Source organism: Camelina sativa, chromosome 17, assembly GCF_000633955.1.
Source record: "Camelina sativa cultivar DH55 chromosome 17, Cs, whole genome shotgun sequence".
Classification (NCBI taxonomy): domain Eukaryota; kingdom Viridiplantae; phylum Streptophyta; class Magnoliopsida; order Brassicales; family Brassicaceae; genus Camelina; species Camelina sativa.
This window is the reverse complement of record NC_025701.1, coordinates 15,174,275-15,196,147: the sequence shown is the minus strand read 5'-3', so window position 1 is coordinate 15,196,147 and position 21,873 is coordinate 15,174,275. Positions and strand designations below refer to the sequence as shown.

General features: G+C 41.2%; 5 protein-coding genes and 1 pseudogene across 5 annotated transcripts; all 6 read right to left on the bottom strand.

Moving 5' to 3' along the window:
- Positions 1,341 to 2,023, bottom strand: LOC104757294 (annotated as a pseudogene).
- On the bottom strand, positions 2,085 to 7,793 carry LOC109129898. The gene is made up of 5 exons (XM_019238928.1): positions 7,583 to 7,793; positions 7,083 to 7,496; positions 6,886 to 7,016; positions 6,308 to 6,829; positions 2,085 to 6,023 (listed from the first exon to the last, which is right to left on the bottom strand). Exons 1-5 carry the CDS (start codon positions 7,791 to 7,793, stop codon positions 2,085 to 2,087), a joined length of 5,217 nt encoding a protein of 1,738 aa, XP_019094473.1.
- On the bottom strand, positions 9,171 to 9,772 carry LOC109129834 (thionin-like protein 1). Its single transcript, XM_019238718.1, has 2 exons — positions 9,463 to 9,772; positions 9,171 to 9,360 (listed from the first exon to the last, which is right to left on the bottom strand). Exons 1-2 carry the CDS (start codon positions 9,746 to 9,748, stop codon positions 9,287 to 9,289), a joined length of 360 nt encoding a protein of 119 aa, XP_019094263.1. The 5' UTR covers positions 9,749 to 9,772; the 3' UTR covers positions 9,171 to 9,286.
- LOC109129897 lies at positions 9,983 to 13,972 on the bottom strand. The gene has a single exon (XM_019238926.1). The coding sequence runs from the start codon at positions 13,970 to 13,972 to the stop codon at positions 9,983 to 9,985; it is 3,990 nt and encodes a 1,329-aa protein (XP_019094471.1).
- Positions 16,731 to 18,629, bottom strand: LOC109129833 (eukaryotic translation initiation factor 4E-3-like). Its single transcript, XM_019238715.1, has 5 exons — positions 18,203 to 18,629; positions 17,741 to 17,906; positions 17,516 to 17,641; positions 17,171 to 17,236; positions 16,731 to 17,072 (listed from the first exon to the last, which is right to left on the bottom strand). Exons 1-5 carry the CDS (start codon positions 18,544 to 18,546, stop codon positions 17,022 to 17,024), a joined length of 753 nt encoding a protein of 250 aa, XP_019094260.1. The 5' UTR covers positions 18,547 to 18,629; the 3' UTR covers positions 16,731 to 17,021.
- On the bottom strand, positions 20,222 to 21,245 carry LOC104757292. Its single transcript, XM_010480022.2, has one exon. The coding sequence runs from the start codon at positions 21,121 to 21,123 to the stop codon at positions 20,698 to 20,700; it is 426 nt and encodes a 141-aa protein (XP_010478324.1). The 5' UTR covers positions 21,124 to 21,245; the 3' UTR covers positions 20,222 to 20,697.

Sequence of the window (21,873 nt, the reverse complement as noted above, 5' to 3'; positions counted from 1 at the left end):
AAAAAAAAAAAAAAAAAAAAAAGAAAGCATAACCTAAGTCAATTTCTTGCGTCCAAAGAAATCATCTGAAAGTTCTTTTTAGTGGTCTGGTAACTCGGTTTCCTCTTAAACTCCATCTCCGTCCTTTCTTTTAAACCCGAGGTCCTTCATATTTTGTTGATCATGAGCATCTACGTTTTGATTATCTGGCATCTCCTGCGAACCGAAACAAAATATCAAATGACAAGTTACAGAAAGAAAACATATAGTTAGCTATCTTCTATTCTCAACTATGATTCATCAATCAGGTCTTGTTTCAGTGTTTCTTACCTGTAATCCCTGTTGTTGCAGATTCTCTAAAGACTCTCTCCCCTGTCGACTCTGTTTCAAGGCTCAGTATCTGTTGTTGCAGATACCTTCGTTTTTTCAATGGAACTCGACTCTGGTCCATCCGACCTATTTCGTTTGTTTCAAATACCAAGTCTTCATTCTCCTGACGAACACGTATCGACTCTGGTTTCATCAAAATAATCCACTGCAAATAGCATGAGGAAGTTCTTGTTTGGTTTCTTGTTTACCTTTGGTTCTTCAACGGATCGACTCTGATTCTGTTTCATCGCTTCTTCACTCAGCTTCTTGCTGTTTATCTCTAGCGTCTTCTGCCATTAAAGTTGAGAGTAAGTTCTCGCATCAGTTTCTTCGACTTCTTCTTTCTTCAATCTTGTCTCTTAATCCGCTTTTGTTTTCTCACGGCTCGTCTACTCTGAAAATCAAATGAAAGATTGGTTTTTATATGCATAGTTAAATGACTTTTTTCACACGAAAGAAAATATACATTTGCACGTACGAAAATATCAAAAACCCAACAATTAAGTTCCAAATAATATTTTAGAAAATATTCACGTACGAAAACTTTCCTTTTTTCGTTATACCACTTAAAAAGTTAAGAAATCATGTACATTTGATACAAACCAGTTTCACCAGTTCTCATGGTTGAAAATGAGAACTTTTTAATTAAAAATGCTACAAAATTAAGCTAATGTATGTATGTATGTGTTATATTGTATGAACGATACAGGGATTAGATTCTCATTTCGTATAGTCTACTCATTTGCTTTTGTTTTCCTAATATATCAATTAGATTTCCTCCAATTCAGCTTTTGTTTGATCCTGCAGTTGGTATCAATTGATTTTTCTTTTCTCTAATTTTGTTTTCCTTTTATATCAATTAAAATTTTTTTTTGTAACACAAATATATAGAATTGAAAGAAAAAAACTTTAGATTTAAATAATGAATAGATACAAACAAATGGTTCATATATTTTTATTTAGACATGAATGATCGGAGAATAATACTAATATCACTTCTCACATTTCTTGGTACACTTGTTTGAGCATGATTCCACACAAGCTGATACTCGTTTCACATCTGTCCATAACATACAAACACCAACCAAAACCATTAAACATAACGTCAATTAAAATACATAATATCAAAATTCCAACTACATATATTGTTATCCATTTGAAGAATAAGACAAATGAAGGGGAAAAAAGCATAAAATTGTATTATACTTATGCTTATGTAACATCCATTCCTGAACACTGTTATGACTTAAGAGGGTATAAAACAAAGTATAACAGAAGTAAAAAAATACTTACTCGGATTTTGGAGGGAAGAATGAGAAACACAATGAGATGCACAACCAAGTTTGCAGAAATATTCAGAATCATGAACTTTTTTGGAAAAAAAGAGATGGTGGTAGAAGACAGGTTTTCACACACTTAAATGGACACTTCAAAAATGCTGGAAACTTTGATCCAGCTTTACACTCCATAAGACAAATCGGATAACATCGCTCAAATGGGACAGCCTCTGTTTGAGTTAGAAGGTTCCCTATCATCATGACTATTGTTACAACAACCAACATTGCCACTCTTTTGCCTTCCATTTCTTTTCTCTCTAGCTAGATGATACAACATTTTTTTTTTTTTAAGTAATGAAAGTGTTGTTTTGTAAGTTGTGAATGCTGGTTGTGTTAACATTTTTTTTGGTCGTGCACAGGAGACAAAGTCTCCCATGAATTTATTAATGAACTATAAAATTACAAACGAACAGCTCGTGAGACAACAGTCCCCACGGCGTCTTCCCTTAGGATCTCACAGACCACATCAGGACAAGAATTAAAAGAATGGAAACCTAACTGTAAAGAAAACGCATAGTTCGCTAACCCATCCGCTAGGCGGTTAGCTTCCCTATACACGTGATTAATCCGGACTAGCCAGTCCCTTGAAACAAAGCTTTGGCACAATCGTACCAGGAAAGACAGCGGATGAGCAGAGCTGATCCCTGACTTTAACAATCCAACCACCAACAACGAATCCACCTCCAATTCCACCCGACGAAATCCCCTTCCCCAAGCTAGGTGTAGCCCATAGTACACACCCCACAGCTCCGCTAAGGGAGCCGTACAGACCCCTATGTTAATCGCAAATCCTCCCAACCACGCCCCCTCTCGATCCCGGATCGCGCCGCCTGCAGCAGCCAACCCTGGATTCCCCCGAGAGGCTCCATCTGTTGTAAGCTTCACCCAACCAACATTCGGACATACCCACTTAACCAGTTGTTCTACCCCGACCCTCCCACCCGTAGTATTCACCGACAGAGAGTGTGCTCTATGCACCTCCTCCGCCATATCCTTCACAAACTTCAACATGTCCCTACAAGTCCTTCTCTCTCCAAACACGTCACTACATCTCCACTTCCAAGCCCACCAGACTGTCATACTAAATAAAGTAGACCAATGACCATTACGTGAATTCAAACCAACCCGCAGGTTTCTAAACAGCCAAGGTAGCAGTGACTGATCGAAGAACTCAGGCTGCTTTCGCTGAGGGACCAACCGCCTCCAAATCCCAGAAATGGCAGGACAGTCCCTCAGGACATGTAGTATCGATTCCTCCGCTCCAGAACACACTTTGCACACTACACTGTCCCCCATATGCCGTCTCACTCGCTCCACATTGGTCATGATTACTTGATGACTGACCTGCCATAGAAACACTCGCACCCTCTCTGGAGCCACCACTCCCCACACACATGCAAAGAAATTCGCCATACTCGGACGGGCCTCATCACTCCGTGTCAATAGAGAGTAAGCCGAACGCACTGTAAACTCTCCATTCGGAGTGCCCTGCCAAGATAACGCATCCTGAAACCCTGCAACTCCACTAATTACAACTGAATATAGCCGCTGAAGAACATTCAGGGGAAGGAGCTGACTCAGCCTCGGAATATCCCAACCCACTCCCCCAATCCAATACTCCTCTACCACCATCCTCCTCTCAGTATCAGATAGATCCGCCGTAACATGACCTGAAAGCGGTTCTGGTAGTAACCAACGATCTGACCAAAACCGGATTATCTTCCCATCCCCGGAAACCCAGCCTATCCCTTTGGATATAACCTCCCTAAAGCCCACACAAATGCTCCTCCAAGTCGACGACCATCGACCATTAGATACCAGCCATGATTGGTCATGCACATCCCTGACTTTGTATTTACTAGTTAAAACACGAGCCCAGAGGCTGTCCTTCTCATGTAATAATCTCCATCCCACCTTAGCAATCAATGCCCTATTCATATCTCTTGTAGGTCGCAGACCCAAACCCCCCTCTTGCTTCGGTACACACACTCGCTTCCACGCCAGCAAGTGTTGTCGCTTCTTCTCAGCTGTACTCCCCCAAACAAACGCTCTGGACAGTTTATCCAGGCTCTGCGAAGTAAACTCTGGTAACAGAATTGCCCCCATGAGGTGGACCGGTAGCGACGAAAGAACCGACTTTGTCAATGTTAAACGCCCTGCGAGGCTCAGCGAGCGACTCTTCCAGCCCGATAATCTTGCAGAAACTCTTTCCAAAATCTCCCCAAAGGTATCCTTATTGATCCTTTTCTGTAGAATTGGCATCCCCAAGTACTTGCCTAACTCCCTCGTCGAACCAATGCCACTCTCAGCACTTATCAGCTGCTCCATCTCCCTACTGACATTATTAGAAAAATAAATCTTTGACTTCTCCAGGCTAACCTTCTGACCCGAAGCCAAACAAAAGCTCTCCAACACCCCTCGGATCAGCCTCACTTGTGCAACTGATGCTTCTGCAAATAATATCAAGTCATCCGCAAAGCAAACATGAGACAATTTTGGTCCTCCACGTGACACTGCTATTGGCTTCCAATCCCCTCGGCCCACCGCAGCTTCAATCTGATGACACAATCGTTCCAAGCACAGAACAAATAGATAAGGCGAGAGCGGGTCGCCTTGCCTCAAACCTCGAGCTGCTGTGAAAGAATCTGTTCGCTCACCATTCCACAACAGGCTCATGGATGGTTCAGTAACTCCCGCCATGATCCGCGTAACCCAATTTGCAGGCAACCCTGCAGCGACTAGAGTCTCCTCCAGGAAATCCCACCGTACCCGATCATACGCCTTCTCCAAGTCCAGCTTTAACAACATCCAACCCTTCCGACCTTTCTTCCGTCGCATAGAGTGAACTACCTCATGTACCACCACGATGTTATCAACACTCAGTCTACCCGGGATAAAACTAGACTGAGCCGGCCCAATGAGTTTCGAAATCACCGTTTTCAGCCTAAGAACCATCATCTTCGTTATGATCTTGAACAGGACATTACACAAGCTCACCGGTCTGAACTGTGTAATGCGCTCTGGCTTAGCCACCTTCGCTATTAAAACCAACAAGGCATCATTTGTCGATTCTGGCAATACACCCGATTCAAAAAAGTCTAAAACAAACTTAGTCACCGAACTCCCAACAGTCTCCCAACATTTCTGGTAAAACACTGGTTGGAACCCATCCGGACCAGGAGCTTTAAAACTCCCCATGCATTTCACCGTCCCCACCACTTCCTCACCCGTGAATGGCCGCATCAAGGCGGTCTTCTCCGCATCAGTTAAGCTTGTCAACCCCACAGTGGATAAGCTTTCCCAGACCTCACTCACATCCTGTAAAGAGTAGAGCCGTTTATAGTAGGCAACCGCCATTGACTCCAACTCCCCTTTATGAGACACCCACCTATCCTCATCATCCTTCAACATTTCAATCTTATTCCTCTTTCTGCGAATCACTGTTGATAGGTGAAAAAAAGCCGTATTCCTGTCACCTAACTCAATATGTTTCTCGCGGGATTTTTGAAACCACAAAGTCTCCTCCTGTTCCAGTAACGTTTCAAAGTCCTTCAGCAGTTGCTCCTCCTTACAGATCAACTCATCCGTTTGGACTACAGCCAATAGATCCTGTATCTCTTTGAGTTCCCTCACCAAACCCTCCTTTCGAGTGTTAATATGTCCAAACACTTCTCTATTCCACTTTTTCAACCTCCACTTCAACGCATCCAGAGCTGCTGGCGTGGACAAAGCAGAGCTCCAAGATGTCCTGACCAACTCCTTAAAACCTTCATGATTAACCCAAGCCGCCTCAAAACGAAAGGGTCGACGTCGCGGATCCACCAGACGCTGCAGATTCAATTGAACATACAACAGCACATGGTCCGATGAGAAAAACGGAAGGTGAGAAACAACTGCCTCCTGCCATCTCAAGCGTGCGTGTGCACAACACAACACGCGATCCAACCTCTTAGCCACGAAGTTACTCGCTGCCTTTCCTCGCTTCCAAGTAAACTGATTTCCTTTGAACCCCATATCGATCAACGCTAGATCACTGATCCATTGTCCAAAGGCAAGAGAGTCTGCTGACAACCTACCATTGCCCCATGTTCTTTCATCTAACCGCAAAATAGTGTTAAAATCGCCCCCAATGATCAACGGACCAACCACACCCCTGATCACTCCACTTAGTTTCTCCCACAGTCCACTACGCCTGCTCACTGTTGGCGCAGCATAAACAACCACCAAATTCACCGTCTCCTCCTCTTTCTGTATCTGAGCATGGATAAACTGATCAGTTGATGCTAACACCTCCACTCTGCCTACACTCTCTCGCCACAGTAGCCATAGACCACCACTCTGTCCAACGCATCAACCCGATACGAATTCTCATACCCCAGACGTTGACAAATCCTGCTAGCTCTATCCCCCGCCGCATGTGTTTCAAACAAAGCTAAAACATCTGTATCAAACTTCTTCAACATATACCTCATTGACCTTCGAAAATTGGGTTTATTCGCCCCCCGGCAATTCCAAAGCATGCAATTCATGATCACTATCAATAAACTCTGTAGAATAACCGGGGAAACGTGTTATTGATCCCCACTCGCACCCCCACCCTCTGATGGTCTCTCCTGCAGCACGAGCTCCATTGACGTAACATCAGCCACCAAGTTATCTCCTCCCAATTCCCTCCGTCCATCCTTCAACAAACTCGAAGCATCAGGTCGTGGACCTGTGAAAGCACCCCCTTCACGCCCCACATCCTCACTATCTACCCGAAGTCGTTTCCCCGACGAGAAACCACCAACATCCGCTCCCATAGGCCCAAACACTAGCCCGCGCGTAGATACAGTTCCTTTCCCTCCTTTATTTCTAACACCCGTCCCTTTCCAGCCATTATTCCCCCCAGACCGTCGTTCTGAGTCGCCCACACGAGAATGAACCCTCTCCATTCCCCCTCTCTCCACAAGCTCCTTCCCAGACCTGCCATTCCCATCATTTGGAATGTTTTGGGTATCTTCATTCTCTTTATTATCATCACGAGAACCACCAACCTCATGACTCCGACCCTCCTCTACCAAGCCCCTAAATCTGTTCGACACCACCAGATCGCATTCACCTCCCCCATACTCCTCTCCAATCTCCCAGTCTCTCCCTTCTCTCTAGATCCCCCCGCAGAAAACACCAATCCATCAGAACCCGCACCCCGCCCTCGCACCTGTGTGAACCCATCCTTGTCCTGTTCCACCCTAACGGGACTCATTGCACTCAATTGTACCGCGTTTTGAGCAACCTGGGCTACAACCCTCCGAGGACAGGCCGCCACCAGGTGCCCAAACACCCCACACCCTGAGCAAATAGTGTTCAAACCCTCATAAGAAACAAAATACCTCGCTCCATTCACCATAACCATACCTTTCAGAGGTTTTTTCAGATTCACCTCTATACACACTCTAGCAAATCTCGCCCTTTCCACTCTCATGGTTGTTAAATCCACTCGGAGTGGCCTGCCTAAACCCTCTGCTATCCCCAACACAATTTGCCTATGGTAGAAATTAATCGGCAAATTTGATATCCGCACCCAGACCGGAGTCGTGACAATCTCGTCGCGCAATGGATCAAAACCTGGGTCCCATGCTTGGACCATCAAGATACTCCCCATCACTCGCCACGGTCCCCCAGTCACTGCTGTCATATAATCCTCCTCAGAATCAAATCGAATCATAAAAAACTGCCTTGGGAGATCCAAAACAGTCATTCCCCCGTCGGCTTCCACAACTCCTTCAGCCGTCGACTCAGTGCTGCAATCGTGATACTCCGACCTAAGACCTTCACGATCATACAACTCCGATATAGCCCATTCATCACATCCAAGACATCCTGCCCAATCGTGACCACCACCTCTCCCTCTTCACCACTCGGGAATTCCACACTCATCCTAGATTTCACAAAATCGTCCGCCAAAGCCTTCTCCGGTACCAGAATCCCACCACGCCCACTCTCGCGAACCTTATCAACCCATAGCAACGACCCATCTGGCCCACCCCCCGGCGGCCGACCATCATCCTCTATACTCTCATTCTCATCTCCGGAAATCGCAATCCCCACGCGGCTAGGGTTTTCCATTTTTTGCTGGTTGTGTTAACATGGTCTGTTTATATAGTGAATTAGGGGGGTGTATTCAACTTGACATTTTATGTGATTTGTATAAAAGATACAAATCCTATGCTATTCAATCATGTATTTTAAAAAGTCTCTTGAAATCTACTGTTATTGGACTGATGATTTAAAAATCTACTTTAAAATCCATTGTTATTCAAAACAGTTTGTGGATTTGGATTTTAATAAGTTTTAGGGATTCTGAAGGATTTGAGAGGATTTGTTTAGTTAAAAATACAGAAATCCAAATCTCATGGTTTTAGGTGGGATTTGAAAGAATTCTCCTATAAATCATATCAACTTCCCTAAAATCTATCAAAATTCCAAATTTCCTAAATCCCATGAAATTCTCCAAAATCATAGTTTCAATACACCCCCTTAGTGATTGTGTAATTATATGTATTAGTACTATCATCTCCATATTGAGCCACAAATTAGGCCGTAATCTCTAATCATATCCAGATTAATTGCTTTTGTTTAGGATTTGGAGATCTCTATATAATTGATAATGATGATCGAGTATATATGTTTATACTGGACCCAATAAGTGAACTTATTTATAGATTGCTTTGTTTAGGATTTGGAGATCTCTATTTAATTAATTAGGGAATTAATAATGCTGATCGAGTATATATGTTAACATATAGTATGTTTATGTATGTACAACAGTACACATACTTATTACTTGTGGCGGGAAAACGGTGATCAGCTGACCCCGGATTCATGTTCCAATACGTCTTAATGCACAGATGGTAAATCTGTTAGCGTTATCACCGTTTAACCAGGGCTCGATTCGTCCCTTATACGTATGTCAGTCATTGTTTTTCCCTTTGCTAAGAGAGTAAATATTATTATAATAAAAATTAGGTGTTAATTACAGATTGGAAGACCTAATAAGAAATTGCTAGTGACTTTTACCTTTGTTACATCTTCAATATGTTTTGAATTTAGTCTTCTTCTTTTTGTTTTTGTTCTTTTAAAAATCACAGCATTTGTCGTGATTTGTATACATTTTTAAGTTATTATGAAAAATCTAAATTACCTTTTATTTAGTTTAATGTTTTTAAATATTATAATGTAATAATTTATATGATACGAGTAAAAACAATTTTGACTCCGGCCGGTAAACAAAAATTATGGGTTCGCCACACGTACATGATCATGAATGTGTTTTAGTATACGTTCACGCACTCTATGTTAAAAAAAAAAAAAAAAAAAGAGGGTGGTCGTGTATATCTGTTGAACACAATAATCAGATGCATACATAAAATATTAAACGCGCGTCTGTAAGTGTAGAGTAGTGTATGCAATATTATTATTAAAAAACATCCTTTTCTTTATTATTGAAGTCTCTTTACTTTGGATGTGGATGGTTTTATTAATCGGTACATACTATACTACTGGTTTATAATTTAGACAGTAATTTCCATAATATAGAAGAAAAATCAAAAGCGCGGTTTTTAGTTCTTGTGGGAGCACGTGCTGCACGTCTCTGAACATGAATCCACGCATACTGAAACTTTCTGCACATGATCTGCATGCCCCATATATAAAACAACAAACCATAATATTAGTATTGTAAACTGAAAACTAAGACGACCTTTATAAAGAACTGAAGAAAAAAAAAAAAACTTACCTTTGTCGTCGATTGATGAGGATGAAGCACAACGATCGGTAGCACATCCGAGGTTGCAGTAATAATCAGTTTTTGATTTTGCCTTAACAGAAAGTGTACGACGTTTACAGTCCTTGATACACATAATAGGACATAGTAATTTTTTAAAACCGAAGGATAAAACACCACACCCCGCAAGACAACCTGCGTAACATACTGGGAAAGACAAAACAGCCTCTGTCTCGATCAACATGTTCCCCATCACCAACATCATCACCACTAACATGGCCATTCTTTTGTCCTCCATTTTCTTTAAAAGTACAAGTTTTTTTTTTTTGTCTTTTTTTGGCAGAGAATATTAGAAATATTTTTTGATTGAAAGTGTGATTGTTCGTTTGTGTAACTAAGGTTTATTTATAGTGATAAGTTGGTAGCTAGAGCAGTACAGTAAAAACTCTATAAATTAATAATGTTGAGACCAAGATATTTTATTAATTTATAGAAATATTAATTTATCTTTTTTTGACAACAATAGATTAGCTCAAACGAGCCAATGCGTAGGGAACTTGTTTACATACAGAACACTTTGCGGAGAAGTGCGCGCATAGCGTGCAAGAAGATCCGCTTTTGAATTTGCATCTCTGGAAATATAAGATAAGGAAAAGGAAGAGAACTCCTCCCTGTCCGTCCTTATGTCATGTAGGTAAGTCGAGAAAGCCGGCCAGTCGTGCGGTGAAGACACCATCTTCACCAAGTCAGCGCAGTCCGAGTAGAAAGCCACATCACAGTAATCGTGTCCGATCATGCAGCGCATTGCCCAAATGAAAGCTTCCACTTCAGCGTGTAAGGGGGAAAGACTTTGCCGGAAATTAGTAGCACCCCTTCCTGGCCTTGGGTCATGGGGCTGGATACAGAACCACCCTGCTCCTGCGAACCGATCATTGGATTTCCAAGAACCATCCACAAAACATCGGTAACCTGTAAAGAACAAAGGTAGAGAGCCGTTGGGCCGCTGTGGGCGGGATTCGGCTACCGTAGGTTGGTCAGAGTTAACCCCATCTTCACCTCCCTCCTGAGCCTTATGCCAGGATACAGCCTCACCTTCAGCTATCCGGACCGTTTCCTCTGGGCGTTCTGTAATATTTTCGAAAACCTTTGCATTACGCGCCTTCCATAAATACCACAAAATCCACGGGAAAGCGGACACATGAGAGCCCGGGCTATTGGGGTCCAATAAATGATCCATATTTGCAAAAACTGACTCCACCGGAAAACACTGTGAACCGACCGGTACCTGGGATAATGCCCACACCTGACGTGCCGGGGGGCAAAGGAACAAGACATGATTTACTGTCTCCTCCTCTGCACCACAACGTGAGCAGGACAAATCACATGAAATGCCACGTTTCCGCAAATTTCGTGAAACCGGGATACACCCTGACAAAACCTGCCACATAAAATGGTGCAGTTTTGGTGGGCAACGCACCTTCCAAACACTAGCCAGAAGAGAAGTAATCTCTGGTCCGACCCCAACCGCCTTAAAAGGCCCTGTTTTCGTCAAACGGGCCACATGATAGCCAGACTTAACAGTATACCTCCCATTTTTCGTAAAATGCCAACCAAGAGTATCATCCTTGGGGCAGCTTCCTAAGGGCAGTGCACCTATCAATGCAACATCGCCAGGATCAAAGTGGTCCGAGAGCACATCCATCCGCCATGAACGTGTCCGAGAATCAATCAAGTGTGAGATTTTAAGAGAAGGGTCCTTAAAAGGGCCCTTACTAAGAGCTGGTCTCGGGGATTGAGCTGGTATCCAGGGGTCAGTCCATATTGAAATGGACTCGCCCGAACCAACACGTTTAATAAGCCCTTTTTGTACCAGAGAGCGAGCTGAAATTATACTCCTCCACCCGTAGGAAGGAGAGTAGGAACGAATCGGTTCCATGGGATCCGAGTTCCGATAGTACCGACCCTTAAGAATCCTGGCAAACAAAGAATCCGGATATTCAATAAGCCTCCATAATTGTTTTGCCAGCAAAGCCGAATTAAAATCATCGACATTCCGAAACCCTAAGCCGCCCTGTTGCTTACTACAACAAAGCTTCTCCCAGGCAAGCCAGTGCATACCACCCGTCCTTCCATCCGAACTCCACCAAAAATTTGCCACCGCACTGGACAATTTGGATGTGATCGTCTTCGGTAGCCGAAAGCAAGACATCACAAACGTCGGTACCGCAGTAGCAATCGATTTGATCATAACCTCCTTCCCTCCTTTAGAGAGCAGTCTCGCCGACCAACCCGTCGTTCGACCCTGCAATCGTTCCCGGACAAACGAAAACACTTTTGTTTTCGACCCCCCTAAACTCTCGGGCAGCCCCAAGTACGATCCCATACCACCCTGAGCTGTGATCCCTAGAACCCCTTGAATCTCCAGTTTTGTCTGTTCCGCAACCGTGTGACCAAACTGGATGGAGGATTTCGCAAAATTAATTTGCTGACCCGAGGCGGCCTCATAATTCCGTAAAATCCTCAAGATGGCCTCACATTGGTCCTTGGCGACCTTACAGAAAAAAAGACTGTCATCCGCAAATAAGAGATGGGTGATTGGGGGGCATTTGTTGGCCACCTTAATCCCTGTAATTAATTTTTCTGCTTCCGCCTTCCGAATGTTGGCAATTAAAACCTCTGTGCATAAAATAAATAAATAAGGAGATAAAGGATCTCCTTGTCGTAATCCCCTTTCCGGAATAATCAGACCATTCGGTTGACCATTCAGAAGAACTTTGTACTCCACCGAACTAACACAAAACATAATCCATCTAATCCATTTCTCATCAAACCCCATCTTGTGAAGTAATTTGTCAATAAACTCCCATTCCACCCTGTCATATGCCTTGCTCATATCTGTCTTAATAGCCATAAATTTCCCTTTACAAGACGGATTAGTCCGTAAGCCGTGAAACATCTCCTGAGCAATCAGGATGTTATCCGAAATGAGCCTTCCCGGGACGAAAGCTGATTGTGTTTCTGAAATAAGGTCCGGTAAAAGCTTCTTTAGCCGTTGACACATGATCTTAGAAATAATCTTATATCCCACGTTACACAAACTAATTGGACGCAGCTCCGTCATCCGAGTCGGCTTAGCCACCTTCGGAATGAGACAGATATGCGTAGTATTCAAACCTCTATCAAAAACCCCCTCCTCGAAAAAACCATTAACTAGTGAGACAAGGTCTCCTTTAACAATCTGCCACGCTTTTTGGTAAAACAAAGCGGTCATCCCATCTGGACCCGGAGCCTTATCCGGATGCATCATAAATAAAGCCGCGCGGACCTCTGATTCTGTGACCCGGGCTGTTAACTGAGCATTGGCCTCAGCTGTAATCACTGGGTGTACCTCACGTAAGACCTCATCAAAATTTGTCGGATGTAATGTTGTAAACAGATCAGCAAAATACGATACTGCAATATTGCAGATGTCCTCATCCTCCGTAGACCAAATCTCATTTTTATCATAAAGACCAATGATCCGATTGCGGGCCCGTCTTTGCTTGGTCAGAGCGTGAAAGTACTTTGAATTTTGGTCGCCCATCTGCATCCATTTATTGCGACTCTTCAAATACCAATACACCTCCTCATCCTTATAGGCTTCCCACAGTCTAGCATTTAAATCAGCGATAACCGAAAGTGGAGTTGCATCGTCAGCCTGCGCGACAGACAACTGGCACTTTAGATCCTCAATTGTTTCCCTACCAAAAGGAACGTGGTCCTTACGCCACCTAGAAATAGCCCGTCTACAAATTACAATTTTATCTAAAAAATTGGGTGAGCTCTGAGGAGTCCCCCCAACCCATCCTGCCTCGATTGCCTCCATCAACCCTTCCTTCCCAATCCACCGTGGGTCAAACATAAAACGTCTTTTTCCCCGTGGCCTTTTTGCCCCTATATTGACCACAACGGGCTTATGATCAGAGGCAATCATAGGTAAATACTCGAGTACCGTATCTGGAAATAGATCATGCCAATCTTCATTGCCGAGGGCTCTATCCAACCGACACCGGATTGGCTTTTTATCCCGCCAACCTCGCCAAGATAAGCAATCTCCTAGGAATGGAAATTCCAGAAAACCACAATCTTGGATCATTCCATTGAAAGGAAGAAATGAAGACGGATGCCGTAATTTGCCTCCTCGTTTCTCATGATTACCAGTTAATTCATTGAAATCACCAACAGTAAACCATGGAGAGGACCGAGACACACCAATACGCAATAACCGCTCCCACACCATGTCACGGTTCTTCGGGACTGGATCACCATAAACGAACGTTAAATAAATGACCCGTCCTTTATAAACCGCTTCAATGTCGATTAACCGATTAGACTCAAATAAAATTGTAACATTAAAATCCGCTTGACTGTAAAAAAGTGCCAAGCCCCCACTTGAACCAATAGGTTCCACTGTGGTTAAATCTGTGTAGCCAAAATGCCCTATATATTTTTCCAGAACCACACGAGGCTGTTTTGTTTCCATCAAAAACAAAAAATCCGGGCGATGTTTATGCCATAGATCCCGCAGATTGCCGATTGTTGCCTTGTTACCTAGGCCTTGACAATTCCAACTGATAATATTCATTAATTAAACCCCCAAAAAAATGTGGTTAAGACCACATAATGCTACCCGTCCAGACCACGGACAAATAACCAAAGTAAAGAACACCACTTTAGTCCGAAAACCACCAATAATATCCACTAAGGCCCAAGGCCCACAACACCAGCCTGGTCCGAGTGTGAAACTCCAAAAACGAGAAACAACCAAAGAAAAACTAAGAGGCTGTGGTATATTGATGCAATACCTTAGACCCCAGTCCAGATTGAAATTATCCCATAGGCATAATAAAAATCCCCAATGAAATATCCAACACACGAAGACAAAAACAGTGGTCCGAAACTGAGAGAAACGCTGTGACCAACAGGAAAATACCCCATAGTAAGAACAAAGACACCAGCATAGTTTTATTATTGTTCTTATGAAAAGGTTACAACAGGTCAGAGCCTGAATTTGCGAAAAAACCCTTTTTAAAGGGAACTGAAGCAAAAAACAAAAGTGAACCAATGGGGCACCCATTATAGTATTATTGAAACCAAGAGAAAGAAAAGGAGAGATAAAAACCCGACTACGCCAGAACACAGTCTTCTTGTGGAAGAAACACCAATAACAGATGAGATGAATTAGACCCACCTCTCCTTGCCAGCACAAACAGACACTTAACATCAATTACCAGGATTAGTTGGAGGTTTTCCTCCATGAGTAGGACCTGCACTCCCTTGCACTCCTCCTCCCACCGTCGAAACCGACGAACCAAGTCTTTTGCGCGGCGAAGCTAATGCATAAAGGTTTCGCTTCTTAGTGCTTGCACCAGGAAGGACCCCTTTGTTCTTGACTGATTTGGACCGAGGTGGTAGAACCCCATTCTTTGCCTTGATTCCCTGCTCCGAAGCCGTATGGTCACCCTCCTTAGCGAGGGTATCCTCATCGTCATGAAGATCCTGCTCCTGGGACTCCCCTAGACCAGAGTCCTTGGTGACAAACGTCACCTCCTCATCAACGATGGGTTGAACCTCCTCAGAGGCTAACCCAGATGCGACCCCATGTTCCTCCATAATCGGACCCAGACCTCCGATCTCTTGTGCATCAGGGAGCTGAAACTCCTGAGCCAGCAAATCACTCAAAGCAGCAGAAAAGAGATCCTCCTGCTGGTCCTGAACCATATCCCGAGTAGTAACATTGTGAGTGTCAGATGCAGGAAAGAGGTTCTTGCACACCGGATTATTCTCACCAGAAGGGACCACAACAGTCAGCGGAAGAGCCCCCTGAATCAGAGATTGATCAGAAGAAACAGCAACCTCCTCCGTAGGAGACACCACAAAAGCGTCAATCAACTTTTGCTCTGTCGCTGAAAGGGAGATCCCTACACCCTCATCCGTACCCTGAGTTGGACCAACACCCTCACCCGCAATCAATGCAATGGTATCAGTCATCGGGACATGTGGTGGAGCTTGCTCCTTTGGTTGAAATTCCCTACGGCCCCGTTTTGACTTGTGTCCAAAACCTTGTTTGTGGCGATGATTGTCACGCTGACCACCTCCAGCACCCCTTTCTCCTCCTACAGCAGGACCCTGGGGATGAGCCCCTCGCATACCTGAGCCAGAACCAGAACTAGAACCACCCGCAACTGCTCCCTTGTAACTCTGTAACCTATCCTCAGGACGAGGATCCGACCCACCTGCCTGTTGTTGTTTCCCCGTATTACCAAATAACGGGCAACGGGAAACATCATGGCACAGGCTGAAACACCGGCGACAATAGCCATATAACCTCTCGTACCGCAGGGTTACCACCGTTTCTTCACCACTATGGAACTCGACCGAAGCTTCAAACACTAATGGCTTAATAGTGTAAATTATTATTAATAATTATTATTTTATAGTGTAAATTAATAATTATTAATTTATAGATATATTTTAATTGTTTAAATTTTTAAAAATTATGAATTGAGACAATTTTAGCAAAATAAGATTAGAATTTCCGATATTGTAATTTTTATGGTATTGGAATTGAACTTGAAATATTTAGAAACCATTATTGAAAATAAATTACAAATACTATAGACAAATTCACTTAATTCAAATTTATGAATAAGAATATCAATTGTCATATTTTAATAGCCTATCAAACTATTAAAATGTAAATGAAGTATATTTAGAAATTGAAAACATTAAAATGTTTTAGCTATTTTATGAAATGTGATAGAATATTTTATATCATTATAGTTGAAGATACAACATAACAATTGTAATATAAATCTGAGGTTTAGGAGAAACTTACTTTATTATATCAGTACATATATATATATATATATATAATTATTAATTTATGATATTATTGGGACCATATTTTACATAGTGATTTCAAAAAAATTATTATCTTATTATCTTATCAAATTTTATTATTTTTTACATTGGCCCAACTTGGAACTAGGAAAATTTATTGATTTATAGTGTTTATTAATTTATAGAGTATTATTTTGTAGAGGTTTTAAATGATTTGAGTTTTTAATATGATTTTGATGATTTTAGGGAAGTTATTGTAAAATCATGAGATATAGATTTCTATAATTGTACTCCACTAATCTCTATCGAATAATTTTACCACAAATTATATAACACAACACAAAAACAATGAGTTAGAAAATGTGTAATTGTGATAAAATGATTAACGTACAAAAATTAGTATCGAAACTTTCCTTTTCCTTTATACCCTTTATAGTACAGCAGTCCCGTTTACGGCAGTGCACTAAGAAAATTAAGAAAATCATGTACATTTAATACAAACCCGTTTCACCAGTTCTCTGATGGTTGAAAATGAGAACTAACCAACTAAAAATGAGCATTTTTTATACAGTAAAGATAAGATCAGAAGCAACTAGAGATCATATTCTCATATAAGTGACTTTCCATTTGAAGTCTTCTCTTTTTCCCCCCGGCGAAGCTGTGACAACTGACAAGTAAAACTGTGCATCTCATAAAGTATATCGTTCTTTAGCATCACGACCAAGAGTTTTTGCATCCTCCTGAAAAAAAAAAAAAAACAAATTGGACAAGTCACAACAGCTGCAGGGAGATTGTAGTTTAGTTTTAGGAGAACACAAAGATGTTGCAGAAATTATACATGAACTATAAATCCGATTGTGTCATTGTAACCAAGAAGTTCCTTCCACTGCTTTCCAATGCTTAGCTGCAACAAACACCGCAATAAGATATCAGTGCCCCCAAAAAAGCCTTCCTAAACAAAACCAAGATCCTGGCCCTAGTTTACTGAAACGATGAAAGCCAACTGCTACAAAACTAAGCCAATGTATGTATGTGTTATTGTGTGAACGAGATTAGATTCTCTTCTCGTGTAGTCTCCTTACTAGTTTTTGGTTAGGAACTTGGGAAAATAAGAAAGTTCACTAACTACATGTTATATATGTTTCCTCAAGAACACGTTTTTTTTTTTTTTTTTATATATTACCTGAGCATCCTCATCTGCAGCGTTCTTTGTCCATATAGAGATCTTGTCCCCTCTTGCTCTGAAGTTCAAAACTGCCCCACAAATCTCATCCCCGTGGTCAAATTGCTCACCAACTAACGCAAGTAACTAAAACAAGGATATACAAACATCAAAAGATGAATCACAACAAGCAGCATGGCCAAGAGGAAAAAACTAGTACAATAAACTCCTGAACGTTAGAAATACCGTGTTAAGCCAATTGGATTCTAGTGTAGCTTTAGGGAACATCATAGTCCATTTGCCTCCAGTAGCACAGGTAGGATCTTCCCATTTCGGATCAATCTTATGTTTGAAGCAGTAGAGATCGGCCCCTGGAACCCACTTGGTTGGAGGATGAATGTTATTGTAAAGACTGCATCAAGTAATCAACAACAGCCCTTTAAACTTATCACATACAACTGATACAAGAAGTTAACAAGTTTTTAAACTCATCCATCCATGACACAGATATAAGATTCCTTAACATAGAATAACATAAGGCACACAAACACCAAACTAGCTTGTTACAGATAACATTCTCCAATACAAAACTTGAGCAAATCAATGAAAGCAACGCCTCTACTCAAATCAAATCCATGAATCCATTCCAATTCCCTCTAGCTAAGATTTGCTCCCGTAAAATTCATAAACAAGAAAGAGAGATCTGACCTCCAGAACTCTTCTATAGAAGAGAATGTATACAAAGATCTCAAAGAGCTTCCCCATGTGACTTGATTCGATTTCGACGAAGGTGCATCGAACCAAAATGCCCAAGAATTCTGGATCAAGTGCGATTTCTGGATTACGGTGGTTGATTTCTTCGACGCGATGTTGTTCCCACCGGAAAGAATCGATTTCTCCTTCGGCGGACCGTCCTCGTTGGCGGAGGAGATAGCCTTAATCGCCGGAACATGCTTCTCTTTGAGGATAGGGTTCGTCGGGGTGTTAGGATCAATGTTCTCTGCAGCCATCATCGTCGATACTGAAGAATCTTCAACCACCACCACCACCATTTTTTTTCTCTCTTGCTCACTCGTTCGCTCGATCAGTTAGTTACTTTCCCGTTCGCTTCGCTCCGTCGAGTTTGTTCACAGTTACAGACGGACGGTGGAGAGAGAGCGTGGTATTTATTCTTTAGTATAAAGCCCAGTTTTGGTCCATCAGGCCCATTTAAGTGCGCGGGTTTCTTTTTTTTCTTTTCTTTCTAATGATTGTTTTATATATAATAAAGTTTAGTTTGGAATAAAACAGAGACAAAAACAGAGAAAGAGAGATTTCGACTAAAAGCTTTCTCGTCAGAAGAATGCTCCCTACCGTGGTGACGAAGCAACCAAAGGCAATTTTTTTTTTTTTTTAAATATCCGATAACGTTAAGATTTATAACTTTTAGAATGAATTCTGGGGGTGTTCAGTGTTCTTAATGAAAAGTAATTGTAAAACATTGTAGGGAAAGTGCAAGAAACTGAGGACGCTAAGAAGAAAGAAGAAGAAGAGTACATTGACCCGTGGCTCTTTTGTATGACGTGAAAGGTCCGTTTTGGTGAATGGTTTTATTCCGTTTCTCTAGTGGCAAACTTTTTAATACTACTTATGTAAACAAAAAAAAAAAAAAAACTATACTAATTTTTTTTATATGTTTCTTTCTAATTAACTATACTACTTAAATGCACTGTGTGTGTACTATATAGAGATGAAATCGGAATTATCGGACATAGTAACCGGGAAAGTATGTTCTAGAACATCTTTAAAAATAAAATAAAAAGTAATGATGAAGTAAACAGTGAAGTTTGAATCTTTTTTAAAAAAAAAAACAAAAGAGACACCTTGGACTCGCGTAACGGCAACAAGTCTCTCTCTCTCTCTCTATATCACTCTTTCATCGATATCTGTGTTCTTTCGCTTTCTCCTAAGCTCTTTTCTAAATCTCTCTCTCTCTCTCTCTCTCTCTCTCTCTCTTATTTAGGGTTTAAGACTAATTTCTAGTTTGCCAAAACTGGATCTATTTAGCATAGTTTTACGCCCATGGCTTCACTTCTTTCAAGCTCGTATAGAGATTCCTTGGAAATGGTAAGATTTACTAGAGAGTTATTTTTTGATTTGTTTGTTCTGTTCTCAAATTTGGTTGCGTTGCCTCGGGTTTCCCTAATTCTCTGCTTTTCTTTCTTGATGCTGTTCGTTTTTTTATCTATAAATGTAGGCTTCTCGATTGTTTGGGTTTTTAGCTTCATAATTTATACAAAAAAAACACCATTCATTTTAGGTTTTGTGAGTACTGCAAGAAGCTTGATTTTGTGAATTTGATGGGAGCCCCGTGAGTGCAATTTTAAAGGAATCATGAGTCTTTGATGTATATGATAAGCAATTTGATTATTAAAGGTTTAATATCAAATGTGATTGTTTAGCAAATGACTGACGAAAGCTTTGTGTCAAAAGCCCAATTTTAGCTGTGGTTAATTGGAATTATGATCCAAGTAATGCTGTGTGTGTGTGGCTTAAAATCTAAGGTCACTACTATTAGGCTGTGACGGTTGTATTCGTTTAAGGGGTCTTAGGAAATCTTGTTCCCAGTTTGTCTTAGCTACTGCATAAATTGTGTATATCTGTTTTGGTTTTGCTTTCTTCTTTAATCATTTGAGAATCTTCTTTTTCATATCTTGCATTCTTTTCCCCTGATTTTTTATAGGTCATCATACAGTTGAGAAATGAGATGTTGCCAAGAACTGATCCAAGGACATTCACCTGGTTGAAACCGGTGAGTTGAGATGTGTTAACTTATCCCCCACCCTCCACCCAGGGTTGGGGTTAGGGAATGAAGCCATTGGTCCGTGCTTGTAGGATAGATGTATAAAATTATTTGATGTCTATCTTCTCTGCCGTTTGGAGAAAGTTGTTTCGTAGTGGTTACTCTTGAACTATCATCATTTCTGATTCTAATACAAAGTTTTTTCCGATAGATTTGTTGAATCACACACTTCAGTCTTATTATAATCGTACCCTACAAAGAATTTAATAATTTGCACTCATAATACATCCATCCTGAGGCAGTTAGATTAGGGTCTTAGTGTTAAAAACCACGACAATGAGATATCCTACTACAACATTCATTCATGTAATCAAATTGAAAGCAATACATATGATACTCGAGTTGTTTTGGACTTCTTGAGTCATGGAAGGAACGCGCTTGTGCTGTCTCTAGGTGGATCATGACCCTGTGTGACCTCTTGTGAATGTGTCTTACCTTGACAGAGCCAAGACGGCGTGAGATTAGATGGGAATACTTTCTTTCTTGATTCAGTTTTTGATGTCTTCCTTTCACTGACGGCATCCGAGAAACTCCTGAGTTCGTTAAGTCGCTTCATCTTTTCCTTCTTCTGCTTCTGCTTCTGGAAAGAGAGGAAGAATGAAGCCAACGCTTTTGTGGCTTTCTTCCCAGATGATGATGATGATGATGAGGAAGAAGAAGAATCTTTCTCAAGTTTCAAATGCCGGTAATGGCGTCTGGGACAGCTCTTGGTGATTCTGATCAGGAGGTTCTTGCAACGCCGCATAATCTTCTGATTAAACGTAACTAGTGGTCCCGTGGCTCTCATCTTGTGTTATTGCTTTGTTTTTAAGCGAAAGCAACTTCTGAGAGACGAAGAACAGGGCATGTGTTGCTCTCTGCCTCCCTCAGGTGGGGTTCTCTTTTGTAGCCTTGATTTTGGATTCTTGGCAGGTGGGTTTCACGTTTTTGAGTACTTGGCTTAAGTTTGTGGTAACCCATGATTATGATGATCTTCACAGAGGCTTTTTTGTCTTCTCTCTACTACTGACAAAGTCCTCTTACTTAAAAAGTGCTTACAATTCTTAATTGCATATCATGATCACATTAGTGTTTATAAACTAAACTTAAACCATCAAAAATTAGGATATCCTATTGAGTTGACAGATATATATATTTTTTATGGACAAAGTCTACTATTTTTTTTTTTTTTAATTTATCGTTGGCTTAATGCATTGACTCTGATTTTAAGTTGAAAGTCCATTGGTTCTAAAATAATATATATAAAAGTAGAGTTTCAGTCTTTCCTTATTGGTCCATTTGGCAATATAATTTTAACAAAAAAAAAATTATATTAAAACATAAATTTAAAACAATTAGTTTTTACATTTAACTCACATAATATAAAACTAAAATTTTTATACCTTCTCCCTATAAATTATGCATTAACTTTATTTCTCCACTAAGTTGTATTAATCAATTGTATTAAAACAAAACAATAAATTAGACTTGTAACTCTCATTTTTCTAAATGTAATTTTTCATCATTTCTCTTCCTATAAATACTCATTATCTTATTC